Here is a 19,301-nt window from a genome sequence, read left to right on the forward strand (position 1 = left end):
GCACGGGCCTGAAAGTGGGCAGAGGTGGGGTCTGGGCAGGAATGAGGAGCCTCGGGTTCGAGAGGAAGAGGGAGAGAGAGGAAAGTGGGCCGATGCTAGGCCACAGCAGGAGGAGGGCAGGAGCAGTGGGGCTTGGAGGGGGGAATGATATTATTGGTGTTTAGAAGAGTCTCCCTGTGGGGTGTGGATTTGGGGTGGGAATGAGACCAACAGCACAAGGCCCAGGAGGGGGCTGCACCATCATCCAGGGGGCACTTCTCAGAGAAGATGGATTCAGCCAGGATCTCCAATACCCCAGGCCCATCCCAACTAGGGGTTCATGCCCCACAACCCCCCGAGGATAAAGAAGATCATTTTGTGCTGTTTCTCAAGACCTTGCCTCAGCTTTCGCCAGCCCGGTGAGGTAATCTTACACAACCCTGACTCTGAAACAAACTCCAGAAAGCAACCTCAGTGTCCTGCCCTGCCTCCCAGCTGTTGCTGAAAACTTACATTTTAGAAAGCCCATGTCATGGATTTTGACATGCCAGTGGCCAAAGTGACAACAGGACTGACACAACTGGTTGCTCAAGTTCTATTGCCTCTTGGGGTTCAGGCCTGAAACAATCCCTCCACCCCAAGTCTTCCGTCAGATCCTGGGCCAGATTGAACCCCAGTCTCCCTCTCCCCACCCCACCCCCCTGCCCTCGGAGCATCACAGACCCCTTCCATCCACAGGAGACTGGGAAAGTGAGCACCCACCAGAAAGGCCTCTGGCTCTGTGAGGAGGAGGGATGATTGATATGATTGACAACTGGAGGAGGGATGGGGACCAGTCTGAGAGCTGCTTGTGGGACTAACTGAGCCTTAACTCTGCATCCTCAAGGGGCAACAGACAGCCAAGTAGATACGTTCAATATTATGTTGTGGGAAACAGAAAAACGAAGGTGGGTGATGAGCAGACACCCTGGGAGCGCAGAGCAGGTGTTTCTGATGCCTTCTTGGCTGGGCTGCAGGCGGGGGTCACGCAGGGGAGGGTGAGGAAGCTTCCTCGGGTTCATGCCCGGTGAGATTTGCAAGGGCAGAACTTGAACCTCTGTGTGCCCAGCACTGTTAGGTAACGAGAGAAATCAGAGACACACAGGAAGTTGGGTTATACAACTTAGTTTGCTTTCTTTCAACTTTTGAAGACTTTTTATTGGCCACGTTAAACGCTGAGTCCCAGAGGTTCTCACTCCGGAGCTCCGGAGCTCCGGAGCCATCCCACTGAATCCCAAGCGTCTCCTAACTTCTGAAGCCCGATACCCAGGTGGGCTGGCTTGCGGAGTGCCAGTGGCCTGCCAGAACTGTTTTCCTGAAGGGCATTGCACCTAGAGAGTGGCACTGGTGTCCCCTGTGCACACTGATGCCCTTGCCCAGAGGACGCTGTCAGACTAACCTTTGTTGCTGCAGCCCAGCAGCTTGACTGGCAGGCGAGCCCCGGGGTCCCCAAGCTGAAAACTACTCTGGATGGGAGGTGGAAATGTGAGGGTGTGTGAGGGGAGGGCTCCCTGGAGGAGGGGACATTTGGGTGGGGCCTTTGTGGACAAGCAGGAGTTCCAGAGCTACAGAAGGGCCCAGCAGCCTGGCGCTAGCACAGAGCAGACACTTGACAATGTTTGTGAGTGAATGGAAGGGAGGGCACCTAGACAAAAAGAACAGCAGGACACCCGGTACAAATCCGAGAAGTCTGACAGTTCACAGGGAACCTGGAGAATGTTCTGGAATGGCTGCAGACTGGACAGGAGGCGGGTGGTGAGGTGCTGGAGAGGACAGGTCCAGTCTCCGTGGTCCTGTGGTTCTATCGGCCCTCGTGTCTGTTGGCTTGTTTTCGTGGTACCTGCCGTCGTCAGGGGATGAGGCTGTGCATTTTCATGGAGGGACTAGATGTCACCTCATCCAAGCTTTGCACTTGAGAGGTGAAAAGACTGAGGTCCAGAGAAGGGAGAGGCCCCTTGCCCAGACTCAGAGCCAAGAAGCAGCTGAGCTGGGAGGCTCACCTGGATGAGGGCTCTTCATTGCCCTCAGGTGCCGCTGATAGGTTTCGACCAAGCTTGGGGGTTCCTTAAATGTTTTTAATTAAGATTTAAGTTCAATTTGTGGTTTAGTTGGTTATTTTCAAACAAAATAAATCATGGCTAGTAAATGTTTTCAAAATGGCAAATACACTGAATTTTATTCTTGTTGGTTGTTTGTTTGTTTTACCAGATTTGAATACTATATCCCTCAGAAGTGATCACAGACGTATGTGAGTGCATTGAGCAGGAATCCCAGCTGGCAGAACAGCAGCTGGGTCTAGTTTAGAGGTCTTGGGGGAAAGATCACACCTAACTGCTAACTGCCCTTGGTTACTTGTCTAACACTGGTCAACCCTAACTGAATGGTTGACTCCTAAAAATAACCTCAGGCTTTGCTTTTGGTTTAAAATAAGCTTCCCCTGTAGTGGCTGCAGTAGAGAGAGAGAAAGAGAGAGAGAGAGAGAGAGAGAGAGAGAGAGAGAGAGAGAGAGAGAGAGAGAGAGAAATGCTGACTGCTGACCAGCTACAACTATTACCTCCTATGTATTAGTAAATTACTATCTACTGAGTGCTCACGCGGTATCAGGTGCTGTGCTAAAATGCTTTACAAGTGCTGTTAGATGATCTGATCCTTAAGTCTTGGAGGTGCTATTGTTATTCCCATTTCATAGATGGGGGAACTGAGGCTTAGAGATTTTAAATAACTTGTTCAAGGTTTCACAATTAGTAAGTAGAACGAAGCTCTGAAACCAGAAATGTAACTTCAATATTCATACTCTTGGCCACTAACTACCCTTTTAATCCCAAGATTGCACTGAATCAACAGAAAGACAAACTTACCCCCAGCCCTAATATAAAGCTCTCCTTCTTCTCACTTTCCCTCAAATCAGTCAGACCTGGCTCTAGCAAGTTACCTAATCTTTCTTTTTTTTAAAATCTGTTTTTATTGATTTTAGAGAGGGTGGAAGGGAGGGGGATACATAGATAGAAACACCGATGAGAAAGAGACATCAATAGGCTGCCTCCTGCATGCCCCCCACGGAGGATCAAGCCCACAACCTGGGCATGTGTCCTGACCTGGAATTGAACCAGAAACCTCTTAGTTCATGGGTCTACACTCAACCACAGAGCCACACCAGCCAGGCTGCCTAATCTCTCTTAAATTTTGTCACAAACTCTGTCCTTCTGAACTGTTCCTCTAGCTGAAGAGGGGCTGGGGACCAACTTCTGGAAGGTTTGCCAGAGCTCAAGACTGTGCCCGGCTGCTATTCCTTTCTCCTCCTCCTCCTCCTCCTTCTTCTTCAAATTAAACTTATTGGGGTGACATTGGTTAATAAGATTATATGGGTTTTAAGTGTACATTTCTGATACATGATCCGTATATTGCATTGTGTGTGTCCACCACCCAAAGTCAAGTCATCTTCCATCACTATTTATTGGTCCCCTTTACCCTTTACTCCCTCCCCACACCCTTCCTTTTGGTAACTGCCATACTGTTGCCTGTGTCTATGAGCTTCAGTTTTATATCCCACATATGAGTGAAATCATATGGTGCTTAGCTTTTTCTGACTGACTTATTTCAGTTAGCATAATATTCTCAAGGTCTATTCATGTTAATTTCTTCAAATATGGCTTCAAGTAATATGGCTGCAAGTACATATACGATGACAAGTGTGGCCCCATTATATTTCTCTTTGCCAGGGCTACTCTGGAGAATCCCTCCTTGGCTGGTCTCTCTGCTTCTACTCTTGCCTGCCTCTGGCTAGCTCTTCTCCACCAAGGCAGCCAGAGTAATCCTTTGCAAACATAGGTGAAATCATCTTGCTCCCTCATTCAAAATCCCCCAGTGGCTCCCGAGTGCTCCCCAACATCCACAGATAGGGCCTGCTCCCTGCTCCTTCTAGGCGCACACCTCCCACCACCTCCATGTCAGCCCCTGCACATTGCCTTCGGTGCTGTTCTTTGAGCAAACCAAACGTATGTTCACCCCTGGGCCTTAGCTGCACTGCAAGGAACTCTTGGACCCCAGATACCTGCACGCTGCTCTCCTTCCTATCTTTCAGATTTCTGCTCACATGCATTCCTTAGTCGTCTTTTCTAAACAACACCCTTCCTCCCCCAATCTTACTTCCCTACTTTAGCTTTCTTCATATCACCTATCATTACCTACCGGTGTATCATAATATATATTTTTATTTGTTTGTCTATTTATTTTCTATCCCCTCCCTACTAGAATGCAAGCCCCAAGAGGACAGAAACTTTGTGTCTTTGGTCTCTGGCTATGATAGAATATTTGTAGAATGAATGAATAAATGCATACGTGGTGGACATTTAATAAATAGGTGGTAAACAAATGGACAAACAGAGAAGGGGATCTCGGGGGTCTAAATGAGGCCTGTCATAATAGCAGGGGTAAGTTGTCATCAAGTTTGAAAGCCAGGGACATGGAAAGAAAAGAAGTGCACTGACACGGTTAAGAACTTTTCAAGCATACATTTATTAACTCTCACTCCCCTCAGTTCTTCTTGCAGACATTGCTGGGGAAAAGCCACTCAGAGCTGCTTACTCTTTGTGGATATTGTCATGGGCAGTCCCCAGCACCTTGGCCACCAGTACCACGAATTCAGTAAAGTTGACCTGTCCATCTCGATCAGAATCCAGTTCTTGGAATATCTTGTCAATGGTGGCTTGATCTTTGGTGTTCTAGGAGAAGGGGACAGCAGACACAGTGAGTTCAGACTCTCTCTCCCCTTTCCCATCCTCAGAGCTCAGCTTAGGGAGGCCCAGGGACATTCATTCATTGGCCAAAACTGTGTAGGGGAATCCAATGTGACAAAACAGAAGGCAGAGAGGCAACTGTCATGAGCCATGTAGTTCACTAATCCACCCCCTTTCCCTGCCCCACCCTTCTCCACCTGACCTATGTGCAAACACTTCCAGAGGGGGAGAGAGTACAGCCTGCGGGACAGAGTGAGTTAACCCAGACAGGGAGGTGGGGCCTTTTCCCCCCAGCAGAGGGAGAGCTTCCTTGGGTGCTGAAATTGGGGCTGAACCCACCCACGTCCTTGTTTCTCCATCATCCTTCAGTCCTTGCCACTGTCCTCAAGGTGAAGGGGGGTGGAGGGAGGTAGTTCACCATGATGGGCGTCACCCACCTTGATTGTGTTGGCAAGTTCCTTTGTGATCAGCTGCTTCAGCTCACGCTTGTTGAGGGTGTCAAAATCCCCCACCCGAACTGAGTACTGGTGGAAGACATTGATGATTCCCTCCAGGTGGTCTTCCAGCTTAGTCATCTTCTCAAACCTCACGTTAACCTTCAGGAGACAAGGCAGATCTAGGACAGTTCCTCCCCCACCCCTCCGCCCCCTCTCCCCTCTCTTTCTGCATTGAAAGTTTACACAAGGGACGGCTTCCCCCTGCATCGGCTTTGTGTTCTCTCTGCTCTCCATTTGTGGATTGGATGAGGGAGGACATATAATACCATCTAACGTTGAAAAGAATCAGCCTCAACTGCCACAGTGGTCCACGTCCCCGTAACTCCTGGATAGTATAACCAGAGAGTGGTGCTCACTCAAACTCAGCTGGGAAGGGTTCTGTCGTTCCCCAGCTGTTCCTTTTCCCCACGTGAAAGGCCACGGGTCCCTTATAGACATTCACCGGCCCGCCCGCCTTTGCCATCCTAAGTCCTGAGACTGGGTCCACCTCGTTCAGCAAGAGCTGTTCTCCTTGGTCCAAAATGCAGTCGGCTCTTTACTTCTTAAGGTACGTAAATGTCTACCTATTATGTTGTACACCTGAAACTAATATTGCATGTCAACTATAATTGAAAAAAAATTTAAATTAAAAAAACTTTTTTTTAATGTAGTCATCCCAGAGGAGCTCCAGCAAGCGGAAGATTGTGGCTTCCCACAGCCTGCAACGTGGTCCCCCTACCATCACCACTCTGAGGAACCCCAAGGGCCCGGCAAGGAAAGGACACTTACCCTCAATGCACAGGAGTGTGGAGCTCTAGCAAGAAGTAAGCACTGGTGAGGAGCGCCGAGCAGGGAAGGTTTTTATAAGGCACTCTGGCCTCTCCTTTGACCGCAAGTGAGGAAACTTCTCTGATTCATCTGTCTTGAGGCAATAGCTGGTACACACTCTGTTGCACAAGACAAGGTTCAAACCTGTGACTTTGACCACAACACAAGAAGTTCAGGTTGTACCCATCACACCCCCTGCTCAGCCTGAAGCAGAACGTCCAACCCCACCCTATACACACACACAGGTGCCTCACACATTTCTCAGCTCTAGGGCAGGACCCAGCCTTCACCTCTAACTCAGTTTCCTGCTTCCTAATAGAAGGCCAGGGGAGCAAGTTTCACTGCCTGGATGGCTCCTACCTGAAAAGGAAGGACTGGGAGAGGCATTTGCTGTGTCCATTACCCCCCAAATAATAACGATGATAAAAACGAAGTGAGCATGTAATCCTGAAACAGAAAAGGGATGTTGGTTTAAAACTAAGGAAATCTGAATAAGTACAGAATTTAGTTCATAATAATATATCAAGAGCAATTCACTAATTGTAACAAATGTACCAGATGAATGTGGAATGTTCACAAGAGGGGAGACGTGTACAGGTGTATGGGAACTGCCTATATTATCTCCTCAATTTTTGCCTAAATCTAAAATGCTTCTAAAAGCCCTGGCCAGTTTGGCTCACTGGATAGTGTCAGCCTACGAACTGAAGGGTCCCAGTTACAGGCTTAATCCTGTGCAGAAGGCAACCAATCAATGTGTCTCTCTCTCATCGAAGTTTCTCTCTGTCTCTCCTCCTCCCTTCCACTCGCTCTAAAAATAATGGAAAAATATCCTCAGGTGAGGATTAATAATAATAAAGTTAAAAAGTAAATAAAATGCTTCTAAAAAATAAAGTCTACGTGTTGTTGAAAGCGAGCATGTATTGAGCACTTACGACATGCCAGACACTGCTTGACACCACCTTCCCTTAGTTCTCCAGAGAGCCCTGAGGGGCATGCTCAGAGTGTGCCCATTCTGCAGATGAAGGAAATGAGTTTAGAGAGGCTAAGTAACTTTTTAAAGTGCCAAACCCTAATTTGTCTGCTCTCAAAACCTCTGCCATTGTTGCCATTTTCCCCCTAAAGTAAGAATAGATTTTTTAGTTATTAAAAAAAAATAATACATGCTCATAATTTTTGGTAGATGCACTCTTATCAGACTCTGATCTTTTCCTTCCAGTTTCCCCCCCTAATGCAGTCAATTCTTGATTAGCCTTTTAAAAATTCTTTCCTTGATGTACCCCCACCACTCCCCATCCTCTCCCCCACATGGAAAGTCCCTAGGTTCAGGGTCAGAGCAGCACAAATTCCGTGATGCCCTCTTGGAATTTGGCATTCGATGGGTTCAGACACCTTCCTAAATCATAACACAGAGAATTCACCTCACAGGACCCAGGTGGGGTGTACTGAGTGGGGTTCAGGCCAAGATTGGAACCCGGATCCCATACTGGGCTGGGGTCTGATGCAAGGCTGCTTTGCAGGCCACAGTGGAGGTGAGGGGGTCAGTTCTGTGCCCTTGGGCAAGCCCTTGACTTCTGTGAGCCCCTTTCTTCATTTGTGTGGTCATCTCACTGGCCTCATTTAGCTCCCAGATTTGCGATAAGGCCCAGCTGGGAGACTATGTGAGAAAGTGCTTAAAAACAATGAAGTGCGATGTTTAAATTTTACTTTTGCCCTTACCCACCGATCATGGATGTGGATCATTCAGACCGGCTATCATATATGTGAGTCCAGAGCCAGCCTTCCAGGGGCCTGGTCACTGGCCACTGGGAGTCTCCTACAAGTGACCTTCCTCCTCTGTGTCCTGACAGTGGTCCCGGGGTGGAGGGGCCTGCATGCTGGTCTTCCCTCTGCTGAAGCTGCCCTCAGCCCCCTGAGCACCAGCCCAGCATCTGTGCCACCCAGAGAGGCCTTTGGGGAGACAAGGAAGCCAACACACAGCAGGCACCTGGCACAGGTCCTGGCACGTAGCATCTTCCACTTGCCCGACCTTCCTCCCTCCTCCCATCTGCACCCCAATGAAAAGGCAGGATTGGCCCCTGGGGGAAATCTCAAGCCCTGGGGATGCTCCCTCCAGCTCCCTGGTGAGTGTCCCGCTGCTGGCCTTGGCGTTTCAGTGGGGGTGGGGGTGGGGTGGATTCCTGAGACCTGTGGCCTGGCTGTCACCTGGACTTGTCCTGCCGCTCCCACTCTATAGAAACTGCTCAAGGGTGGGACTGTGCAGAAAGGCTGATGCTCGGGGCAGCCAAGGAGGATGAAAACGATGGGAAACTCCTCTGTTGACAGTTTGATGAGGATGATACTACAGTGGTGAATACAAGCCATTAGGCATTTGTCAAAACCCATAGATGTGCGATGCAAAGAGTGAGTCATAATGTGGACGATGGACTTTAGTTATTAGTGATGGGTGAATGTTGGCTTGATGGGAACAAATGCACCACACTAAGGCAAGATGTCAGTAAGAGGGGCCCTGGGGGAGGGAAGGCCAAGGGGGATATGGGAACTACTTCCTGCGCAATATTTCTGTAAACCTAAAACGTCCTCTAAAAAATAGTCTACTGCTTCATTAAAAATTACTGCTACACTTAAAATCACTATGTACAAGTCGTAAGAGCATGCTACACAGCAAGAAGGAAACTTTTCAAATAAGTTTTGAGCCAAATTGATAACAGACTCACTTTCACAACTAGAAATAAATGTGTATCCTTAAAACAGACTTTCACCTTCAAGGGAATTGAACTAAATGTGATCATGTAAACACCCTGAAAAGCATATCAAGGTAACTTCAGTCTGGCTGGTGTGTCTTAGTGGTTGAGCGTCAACCTATGAACCAGGAGGTCACAGTTTGATTTCCAGCCAGGGCACCTGCCCAGGTTGCAGGCTCAATCCCCAGTGTGGGGCATACGGGAGGCAGCCTATCGATGATTCTCACCATTGTTGTTTCTGTCTCTCTCTCCCTTTCCCTTTCTCTCTGAAATCAATAAAAATATATATTTTTAAGAAGATAACTTAAAATTTTCATAAAGTAAAGAAACATTTACATTATGAAATGGGAAATCTGAATAGGGGATATATGGGAGTTTCTTGTACTATACGTGCAACTTTTCTGTAAGTTTGGAATTCTATCAAACTAATAACATCAAATTATATCAAAATTAAAAATGACCTCACTCAAAGTGCTCATGGCAACCATGGGACTCTGTTAGTCACACCCAAATAGTGGGGTGCGGCATGCCAGAGCTTAAGGTGGGGCAGGGTGACCAGATGGGGCAGGATCGCAGTCCACCAAGGTGGGTTTATCCCCCAAGTTAGCCTGGAGACTGCCCTCACAGAGACACCTTCTCTAACGTTACCCTCTCCCAGAGGGAAATGGACTCTCAGGTAAGCAAGGAGAGAGAAAAAGAAGGTGATGGTGCTTTAAAGGATGGGAGACTGGATCTAAAGGGATTCCATCTCTGGAGACCTCTGAGCAATGGTGAGGAGCTGGGGGCCTGGGTCCTTCACCTGGCACAGACTTCCTTGCCCTTTATATCTGCTAGTCGCTGGCTGACAGGCACTGGGGGAGGCCACCATGAACTAGACAGACACTGTCCTGCCCTCAGTGAACTTACAGTCTGGGGAGGAGGCAGAGTCCCAGCAGGTGCCTGGTGAGGTGGGGAGAGAGGTGGCAGAGCCAGGAAGCAGAGAATGAAATACATTGCCAGCCCTACCCTCAGTTCTGGCAAGCTGGAAGCCAACTTAATGAAGATCTTTGTGCCTCGGGGTTGGGAGATGCGGGAAGGAAGTCTTCTCCCTAACTTGTTCTGGGATGCAAAGCCAGTCACCGATGGATTTCCAAGAAGGACCTCAGGGTTTTCAGGAAGTGAGACACCAACCCCTCTGTGTCTTCCCCATTCTCCTGCTACAATCCCCGAACTTGGCAATGAGAAAGCTACCAAATTGGATGAGGATGATCACCACCAAAGCACCAAGGCTAGGAAGAGATTATGAATGCCTCTGAAATAAAAAAATATGTTTAAGTCTAACCTGGGAACCTTGCATTCAATACCTCAGACTCCCCTGCATGCTTGGTTAGCACAGTTGCCATGGCAACATGGACTGTAAAGGGTCACAGTGGGCCCCTGCAGTAGTGGGCTAGGTTCGTCCCTAAACCTGCACCTCTGGCCTTCAGTAGCCACACCATCCATGCAACTGCTCTAGAGGAACAGGTGAGTTAGACCCTGGCTCCCCGCCCTCCGCCATGGAGAATTGAACAGTCCCCCGCAGTGCAGTAGGAAAGCCCCTGAGATGTTCAGGCCGTTCAGGGGTGGGGAGGCCACAAGAGGAGAAACTGGACAGATGGGAGCATGAGAAGTGATGGGGGAAAATAAGATCCATGTAATGGGGTTCCATCCTAACACAGTTACAATTCGGAACCCCATCCAGCTTACTCAGCATTAAGGCCTGCTTTGTTCCCCCGGAACAAATGTTGAACAAATGTTGACTGACATTGGGCAAGGCTGTAATCCTATGAGGAAATCAGGTGTGGCAGAGACTGTCCAAGTCACTGCTTCCTTCCTTTTTTCCCTCTCAGGAGAAAACAACGCCTTTCTACAGCTTGATTCGTGTATAATTAACATACAAAAAACCCCTGCACATATTGAATGTGCACAATTTGATGAGTTTGGACATGTGTATGCACCCGTGAAACCATCACCACAACCGTAAACACAGCCATCGCCTCCTAAGTTACCAAGGGCCTTTGTTTTTGTGGTGAGAGCACTTAGCATGACATCTACCCTCTCACCAAATGTTCAAGTGCACAAACCTGTATTCTTAACCGCACCGTGTTGACCTGTAGGTCTCTAGAACACCTTTGTCTTGTGTAACTGGAACTTTGCACCCATTGAACCATGATAGTCACCGCTTTCTTGGAGGAATCCAGCCAGAAGGGACGAGACCGCCTGAAGACCTCCTGCAGCTGCTTACTTTCTGTTTGTTGATTTTTCCATTCTTTACAATTACATTCCATATCTTTTTTAAGAAATGGGTTAAAAATTGATTTTAGAGAGGGGGGGAAGAGAGAAACATCCATCGGCTGACTTCTGTACACCCTCTATTGGGGTTCAAGCCCGAAACCCGGACATGTGCCCTGACCAGGAATCAAACTGGTGACCTTTCGGTGCACAGGCCAACACTCAGCCAACTGAGCCACACCAGCCAGGCCACATTCCATATCTTTTTGAGACATACGCAGACTGTATGTAGCACATAGGTTCATGTAAGATGAAATAAAACAACAAACATCTGTAAACGTATAGGATGTGTTTAGGCCCTGGAAAGATACCAGGCAATTGACAGAATACTCCAGAGAGCAGAGAAGGAAAATAAAGAATTTTTTGTTTGCTAAAAAATTCAATTCTTTGAGAGGCCCTAGACAAGCTAGCGGAGTATCCAGGTGTGCTTCAGGAATGATTTTTTAGCATCTCTGCCTCACACCCTGAGTTTTTAAACACACTGACCCTCTTCCCAGAGAAGGGGGCCCTGACCCACAGTGCCTAGGTCCGAGGGTGCTGGGAATGAGGTCACCCTGTGGCTCTGAGCCAACCTTCAGGGCAGACAGCAGGGCCAGTGAGGGGCCAGGAGAGAGTGTGGTTGATAGGAGTTGACATTAAGACCTCAGGGAAGCAGGCATTCCAGGAGGCAGGAATTCCAGTGGCTGAGAAAATTAAAAGTGGCAGACATCAGAGAAAGGAGGGAGGAGGGGGTCCTGGTGGATGCTCACAGGGCCCTGGTGGGCTTTGTGTAGGGAGAGCCCCCATAGCCACGGTGAGAACAGAGGCCACGCGATGTGTGCTAGAGCTATGGGGGGTTATGTGGCCCCAGTGGCATTTCCTAGACCCTGGGAGGTGGTCAGTGCTGCTACTGGAGAAAGAGCCCGGGCTCAATGTTGCACCAGGGAGGCTTGCCCAGGCCCAGTCATGGCAGGGCCGTCCACAGAGGGCTCCTGGCTTCATTGGAGTCACTGAGGCTAGTTCCAGAAGGGGAAGAAAAGGCTCCTGTCTAAAGCCAGAGGGAAAAGAGAGACACACACACACCTCCTTTGAGAAAATGGCTAAGGCAGTGTTTCTCAACCTTGGCTGCACATTAGAATCACCTGGGAATCTTTTTAAAATCCTGATTTCTGGGCCTCATCCTCCAGAAATTGTTTCTTTGTTACTAATGTTGTGGCCCCACCCCATAACAAAGAAACAGAATTTCCAGAGGATGAAGCCCAGAAATCAGGATTTTAAAAAGATTCCCAGGTGATTCTAATGTGCAGCCAAGGTTGAGAAACACTGGGCTAAGGGCTCTGTCCGGGCCCGGGCACCAGGCTGGGACTTGGAGTTCCTTCAGAACATCAATCCAGTGATATGCCGCGCCAGCACGGCCAAGGGTGAACCTGAGTGGGGGCGGTGAAGAATTAGAAAAGACAAACAAGAGAATAAAGCTGAGGCTGGGTGGGACGCTGCCCTCTCTGATGGAGAAAGACAGTGCCACGAACTACAAACCGTGTCTTTATTTTATATCCGGATTCCACGAGGCAAAGTAAGGGCGTGATCAAGATGTTTACAACATTCTGGTGGGTTTCGAGCCTACTCAATTACATGTACCTGAACTCTATCAAGCCCAGATCACTCAGGCACGTGGGGCCATGTGTTCGGACCATAGGTTCAAGCTTACAACTACAGCTGTTGGCTATAATTGTGTTGGTAGGGCTCTGTCCTCCAAGCTGGGACTTGCACGTGGCCACGAGAGGACTGTGCCCTCTCATTAGTCCGAGGCTTGAACCTGTCCAAACACTGTAGCCGCTCTTCACACAGTGGGAGCTCCGGAGTTCCGAAGGTCTGGGGAGGGCTTGAAGGAGTCGTATGGGATACCTCCGAACTTTGGACAGCACAAGTGGTTGGCAGGATATTCTGGAGGAAAAAGAAGACAAAGAAAGCATGTCTTAAATGTGTTGTTGAAAGGTTTACTCTCTGTGAGACCCAGAATAGATAGCAGAAAAGGGAAGTGCACGAGCAATGATTTTTGAGGTCTCTATCTCAGACTGTGAATTTCTAAATTTCTGAACCTTTCCTGAGAGGAAGGGACTCAGAGTAGCTGATTTCTCCAAGTCTGAGAGTATGGCAGCATCTTTCCTGCTCCAAGCCTGGGTGTTCAGATGCAGGCTATGGGAAGGCCATTCAGCCTGCAGAGAAAAAAAAAAAAGAGAGAGATACCAGCAAGTCAGTGTGTTTTTCAGTAGTGGCACTATTAGCCTCATGGGAAGAAACAAGTCCAATTTGGTGGGGGCACATTTCTAAACATTCTGCAAGAGTGCCTGCTATTCACAAGGGAGAAAGGAAGGAGGCAATGAAATGCAGAAACGGGGGTGCCCGGCAGGGTATTTGCTTCCTTCATTTGGCCAGAGCCTCCAGAGCTTCCATTACTTCTCATTTATTTGTTCGTGTCTTATAACGCTGGCTAGGGCCTCCAATACAAATTCTAAATAGAAGTGGTAATGAGGGCACCATGTCTTCTTCCATCAGTAAAGAGAAATGTCTATCATTTCTTTTTGTTGTTGTTCATCCTTGCCCAAGGATATTTTTTCCATTGATTTTTAGGGAGAGGGGAAGAGAGAGGGAAAGACAGAGAGAAACACTGATGTGATAGAAACACATCAATTGGTTGCCTCCTACACAAGCCCTGACCAGGGCCTTGGCTGGGGGGAAGCCTGCAACCAAGTTACGTGCCCTTGACCCGGAATCAAACCTGGGACCCTTTGGTCCACAGGCCGACACTCTATCCCACTGAGCCAAACCGGCTAGGGCAGTGGTCCGCAAACTCATTAGTCAACAGAGCCGAATATCAACAGTACAACGATTGAAATTTCTTTGAGAGCCAAATTTTTCAAACTTAAACTATATAGGTAGGTACATTGTTATTAACTTAATTAGGGTACTCCTAAGGCTTAGGAAGAGCCACACTCAAGGGGCCAAAGAGCCGCATGTGGCTCGAGAGCCTCAGTTCGCCGACCACTGGGCTAGGGCGCTATCATTTCTTCATTAAGTGTGATATTTACGGTTAGATGCACCTCATGAAAGGTCTAGGACAAAAGTAGGAAAGAAATCCAGAGCATCCTATTTTGGTTAAATATTTTGCTCTGCAAAGCACAGGGGGGAAATGTGCTAGAGCAAAAGAAGACGCCGGATTGGAGCCCTTGCTGGGCTGGGCTGCGGAAGAGGCTCTGCGAGGGCTTCGGCTGCAGGAGAGCTTCATGCTTTCTGCTGCTAATTGTGCCTGTTGAACAGGAGGAAGCGGAGACTCCTGTCCGCTGAGAGAGGTTGGGGGCAGATCTTTTGAAAGAGTTGCCAAAGGCCCATACCCTGGCCTTCGCAGCCAGTTCAGGCCGTGATTTTGCAAATCACAGAGTTGTTTACACAGAAACGTCTACAGCTCCTAGGACTGCCAGGGAGGGCCCCCAGCCCAGAAGGAAGAGGAAGTTACTACTGGAACAACACCTAAGAGGTTAAGGAACTCAAAATGCTGATCCTCTTGTTGTATTGTCTAGAGGATTGCTCACACCAGGAAAAAAACAAAACCAAAAAACCCCAAGTAGCTCAAGTCCTGAGCTGTGCCTGGTGAGTCGGCCCCAGAGAGAAGCTCATTCTGGCACCTGAGACCTTTGTTTTATGCCCCTGGATGGCAGAGACCATGCAGGAGGTGAGGACCGAGAGGCCGGCAGAGGGAGGCCCTCCACGCACCCCCAGGCAGGAAGCTACTCAAAAGAGAGGGCTTTCATGGCATATCTTAACTAACAGGTTTCTCAATAGAGACCCTTGGGATCTAACCCTCCCTCTCCCACTTGCCAGATTCGTCCATTTTATCTTAACCTCTCCAAATCTCTTCATATACAAACGGAAATAGCGATGACCTCTTTCAGGTTTGTTACAAAAAAAATAAATGAGATAAACTGTCAAAAAGTCTAGTGCTGAGAAGTAAAATTATCAACACACATAGTGGGCCCATGTCAAAATTCTTATTTTAATTCATTCATGAAAGATCGATAAAGATGTTTGTTGTTTTTTAAAGCTGGTTTGAAGACTATTTGAGAATATATAAAGACAGCCAGGAAAGGTGTGTCTAAGTAAGACTCTTAAGTGAGATGTGAGACTCTTTTAACTTTAAAAAGAGTGATGAAAACCCTAACAGTGAGGGGTTTACCATCTCTACCAGGCTATACAATCATATTACTCCATCACGCAAGTAAACTGGCTTTATCCACTGGGACTTGTTAGTCAAATACTAGCATACTGTGTTGACCTTTGACATTTCCCAAAAGTGTCAGATGGGGGAGATTAACAAGTAGCCGCACTTGTTTCGCAGAGATGAAAGATATAAGCAATCAGCATTTTGTCTTTTTCCAGGCCTGAGGTGTTATTTCTCATTCACACTGACACCCAGCAGAAGCCCAGCACGTGTTGGTAGTTTGCCCTCCCTTCTTCAGCCCATTTGATTTTAGGCTGAATTCCCAGGTCAGGAGGCTAGGAGATAGACTGGGATCTGGACCCCAACAGGATGGTCTGGCTCCCAGGTGGAGGAATGTATGGGACTTCCTTTCCATGGGAATGAGCTCATTTGTTCAGCTGCTAGACACCAATTGCCCAATTCCAGATCCTTCCCCTGCCTTTAGGATTTTTGTCACAACCGTGAGGAACCTGGAGTCAGGAGCCTGGGGTGGAGAACCTTGCTGAAGAAGCAGGATTTCTGACAGGTCATCCTCACAGGCCCCGGAAATCTCAGTGGCCGGATCTGCCTCAATGGGTGAGCCAAGGTCTCCTTTGTGGGCCCAAATGTTGCATGGGGCTTCCTGCTAAACAACTTATTTCCCAACTTCCCACTGCCCTGTTCTTCTTTGGTAGCTGGGGAAACAGGAAACCAAATCACCTTGCTCTAGGCGACAAGCCTGTCTGACTCCGCCCAGTGGTTCCTGTAATGACAACAGTCCTGTTTGTAAACCACAGTCTCCACGCTTACCACCTCCCTGAACCTTCCAGTGGTGCCCCCCTCACCTCCACCTCTTTCTCTAGGCGGCCAGTGCCAGTGGGGTCACCTCCCCTGCACACCATGAGCTCGAGTATCAACTATTGAGAACTCGAGGTCAATGCGATTCTTCACAACCAGCGCCCATCACGGACAGTGAAATCCCAAGGGGGCACTCTGTCACCTTCCCCATGGTTTCCGAGTGGGGTTAAAATCAACAGACCCCTTGGCAAACAAAATTTGATAATGATAAGTCTCTCTCTCCCACCTCTCCAGAAGGGGTTCCTCTCCAGCCCAGGCTCCTGGGGTCAGAGGCACACAGTCATTCCCCCAGGGCGTTGAAGGGCCCCTGGGGGTGCTTAGGCAGAGGCTCAGAGCCTTATGCACACAGAGGGACCCCAAGCCCGGCTTTGTCTCCCCCGGACAGTGCACCCCAGCTTCACTGGGCAGGAGGGGAGGGGAGAGGGGTGTGGGCAGCAGGAGAGAAACTGACTGGCCCACCCATCCACCAAACAACAGACCATCATGGAATCACCGCACTTTTCATTACTAACGTCCAGCTGGAGGACAAGGGGTCTTAACCTTTTCGGGGTCTGGGGCCCTCTTGAGAATCTGAGGAAAGCCAGGGAGGAATGTGCTGATACCCGTACGCAAAATGATGCATCCACTTCAGTTCCACTTAGAGATGTATAATACGCCTCCATCACCAATACCACTGCTCATCACCCCAGTGGGGGCAACAGAACATTTCCCAAGGTGGAGCAAGAAACCCAGCTCAGGGCTGGGTTCTGAAATTCCCATTCACCGGGCCCTGAGATGTTTCATTGATCACCAGAGCCATCACCCCACAGGGCAGCGTTTGAGTTGCCTGTTCTTTGAGTTGAGTTTTATGAACGTACTGGCCTGTCTGCCCATTCCTTTATTTTTTCATTGACTTGGGAGATTGGAAGGCAAGAAAAAAGGAAAGCTTCCAAAATCTGGGCCAGGGGCTATTAGTGTTACTTATCGTAGAATTCTAAATACCCACCTCCTGTCACACCAAACACAGAATCCCTTTCTCTCTCTCTCTCTCTCTCTCTCTCTCTCTCTCTCTCTCTCTCTCTCTCTCTCACACACACACACACACACACACACACACACACTTCTATGCAGTTATTGCCCTAATTTCCCAAGAGTCTGATCTAAGACATTTAGCTGGAAATTAATATTTAGTTGAGAGAACAGTAGTTTTCCTTACATCACCCTGTTTCCATATCACCATTTGGAAGACCATTAGCTACAGTGTCATGGGCTTTTTAGAGCCCTAAGTCCAGTGACTCAGGGCCAGGGCTAGAAGAGACTCAGAAATCATTTAGGGGGAAGGCAGAGAGGAAACCAAACACATGGTAAGAACGGAAAGTTCATGAGACATAAGGAGTGGGGGGCAGCAGAAGCTTGGTTTTGTCCCTGTGGGTTTTCCAACCCTCCCCCCACGCCCTAGGAGCCTCCTTCCACAGAGGAAAGCAAGAGAGGACCAGAGGCCTGAGGTATCAATCACTTTATTAATCTTCAGGGATCAGTCCAGAGGCCCAGCCCCAGGCCCAGCAGCCCTGCTACTCCTTGTGGATTTCGTCATGGGCTTCCAGGCCCACCTTTATCACCAGCGTCAGGTACTCCTGGAAGTTGATTGCACTATCTCGATTGATATCCAGCTCTTTGAACCAGGTCTCTGCATTCTTTTTCTGTCAAAATTGAGGAGAAAGAAGCAGAGTGTAAAGATCAGAGTGGGAGCTGAAGAGTGGCCATTTACCTGGGGCAGCAGGGGGGCCAGTGGCCCTGGGCATCATCAGAGCCAGGCAAAGAGCCAGGGGACACCCAGCCACACCTCACCTGCAAGAAATGAGGGCACTCGTCCTCCAACAACTTCTTCAGGTCAGTGCCGTAGAGGGCATGGTCGTTCCCTTGCAGGTGGGAGTACTTGTGGTAGATCTCAATGAAGTTGTTCAGGGTGTTCTCCATTTCCGTCAGCATGGTGCCCAAGGATTTGCTTCACCTGGAAGGGGAGCACATGGGTGGGGATGGTGCCTCTGCCCACAGTGGAGTGAAGACTAAGGGGACACTCAGAAGGTTCATAACCCAAGTAATGGCTTTGTCCTGGCCTGCACCATCCAAGTAACCAAACCCAGAGGATGCTATAGCTGTGATGAGAAGGGGAGGGATGAAACGGATCAGAGTGTGGTAGGGGGTAGGTATACACACACACACACACACACACACACAGTGCCTGCCAACTCCATGCCCTCACCCTCTGCCCAAGAAAAGCCCAGTTTAGGAAATGAATATGCCCTCACCTACAAGTGTCAGAGGACTGGCTCTTTCTTTGTCCCTGTCTCACTCTTCTCCAGAGGAAGTCCGGAGCTTGGTTCACCCCTCCCTGAGCTTTCCCTCCCCTCTCTCAGTGAAGGCTGCCTGCTCCCCCAGCCTCCCCTGGAGAAGCCTGAAGTGTGGGGCCAACCAGGGCAGTCCACTTACCAGGTCTTCCTGAAACAGCGCTGAGAGTTGACAGAAGTGACAGATACTCAGGCTGAGTGGCACTCCCTTTTATAGCGGCTGGGCTTGGCTAGCTAGCTGTCCCGTGAGGGCGAGGCAGCTACTCCCTTCCAGGGTTGCTACAGCCTCAGGTTTCCTAACCAGGTGAATGGGGCAATCCCAGCAGCCTGAACATTTCTGAGGGCGGGGGGGGGGGGGGGGGAAGAGGAAGGGGAAGGCTTTTTTCTGGGCAGTAGTGCCCAACAGGGGAAACCAGGAAGAGACCAGGGTGACCAGGCACCCCCTCCCGAGTCCCCCACTGTTCCAGTTGCTAATCTCCTACATGTGTCCTGTCTGTCCATCAGTGAATGGAACGGAAGTGGATGCATCATTTTGCATACGGGCATCAGCACATTCCTCCCTGGCTTTCCTCAGATTCTCAAGAGAGTCCCAGACCCTGAAAAGGTTGAGACCCCTTGTCCTGCGGCTGGACATTAGTAATGGAAGGTGCGGTGATTCCACGATGGTCTGTTGTTTGGTGGGTGGGTGGACTTCGCAGGGACATGTTGCTAAGGGCCAGTCAGTTTCTCTCTTGCCCTGTGAAGCTGGGGTGCACTGTCCGGGGAGACAAAGCCGGGCTTGGGGTCCCTCTGTG

The 19,301-nt window shown here is 49.2% G+C and overlaps 2 protein-coding genes across 3 annotated transcripts; both read right to left on the reverse strand.

Annotated features, from left to right (window-relative positions):
* Nucleotides 1–4,514: 4,514 nt before the first annotated feature.
* Nucleotides 4,515–6,166, reverse strand: S100A12 (S100 calcium binding protein A12). The gene is made up of 3 exons (XM_036344085.1): nucleotides 6,020–6,166; nucleotides 5,192–5,350; nucleotides 4,515–4,739 (listed from the first exon to the last, which is right to left on the reverse strand). The coding sequence occupies exons 2-3, from the start codon at nucleotides 5,327–5,329 to the stop codon at nucleotides 4,599–4,601; spliced, it is 279 nt and encodes a 92-aa protein (XP_036199978.1). The 5' UTR covers nucleotides 5,330–5,350; nucleotides 6,020–6,166; the 3' UTR covers nucleotides 4,515–4,598.
* An 11,494-nt stretch (nucleotides 6,167–17,660) lies between these two features.
* S100A8 (S100 calcium binding protein A8) lies at nucleotides 17,661–18,804 on the reverse strand. Of its 2 annotated transcripts, none has more exons than XM_036344269.1 (3): nucleotides 18,650–18,804; nucleotides 18,008–18,170; nucleotides 17,661–17,859 (listed from the first exon to the last, which is right to left on the reverse strand). In XM_036344269.1, exons 2-3 carry the CDS (start codon nucleotides 18,146–18,148, stop codon nucleotides 17,731–17,733), a joined length of 270 nt encoding a protein of 89 aa, XP_036200162.1. In that variant the 5' UTR covers nucleotides 18,149–18,170; nucleotides 18,650–18,804; the 3' UTR covers nucleotides 17,661–17,730. The 2 variants fall into 2 exon arrangements, with proteins under 2 accessions (XP_036200162.1, XP_036200163.1); XM_036344270.1 differs by lacking the exon at nucleotides 18,650–18,804 and adding an exon at nucleotides 18,469–18,615.
* Between the last annotated feature and the right edge of the window lie 497 nt (nucleotides 18,805–19,301).

Source organism: Myotis myotis, unplaced genomic scaffold (assembly GCF_014108235.1).
Source record: "Myotis myotis isolate mMyoMyo1 unplaced genomic scaffold, mMyoMyo1.p scaffold_m19_p_18, whole genome shotgun sequence".
NCBI lineage: Eukaryota > Metazoa > Chordata > Mammalia > Chiroptera > Vespertilionidae > Myotis > Myotis myotis.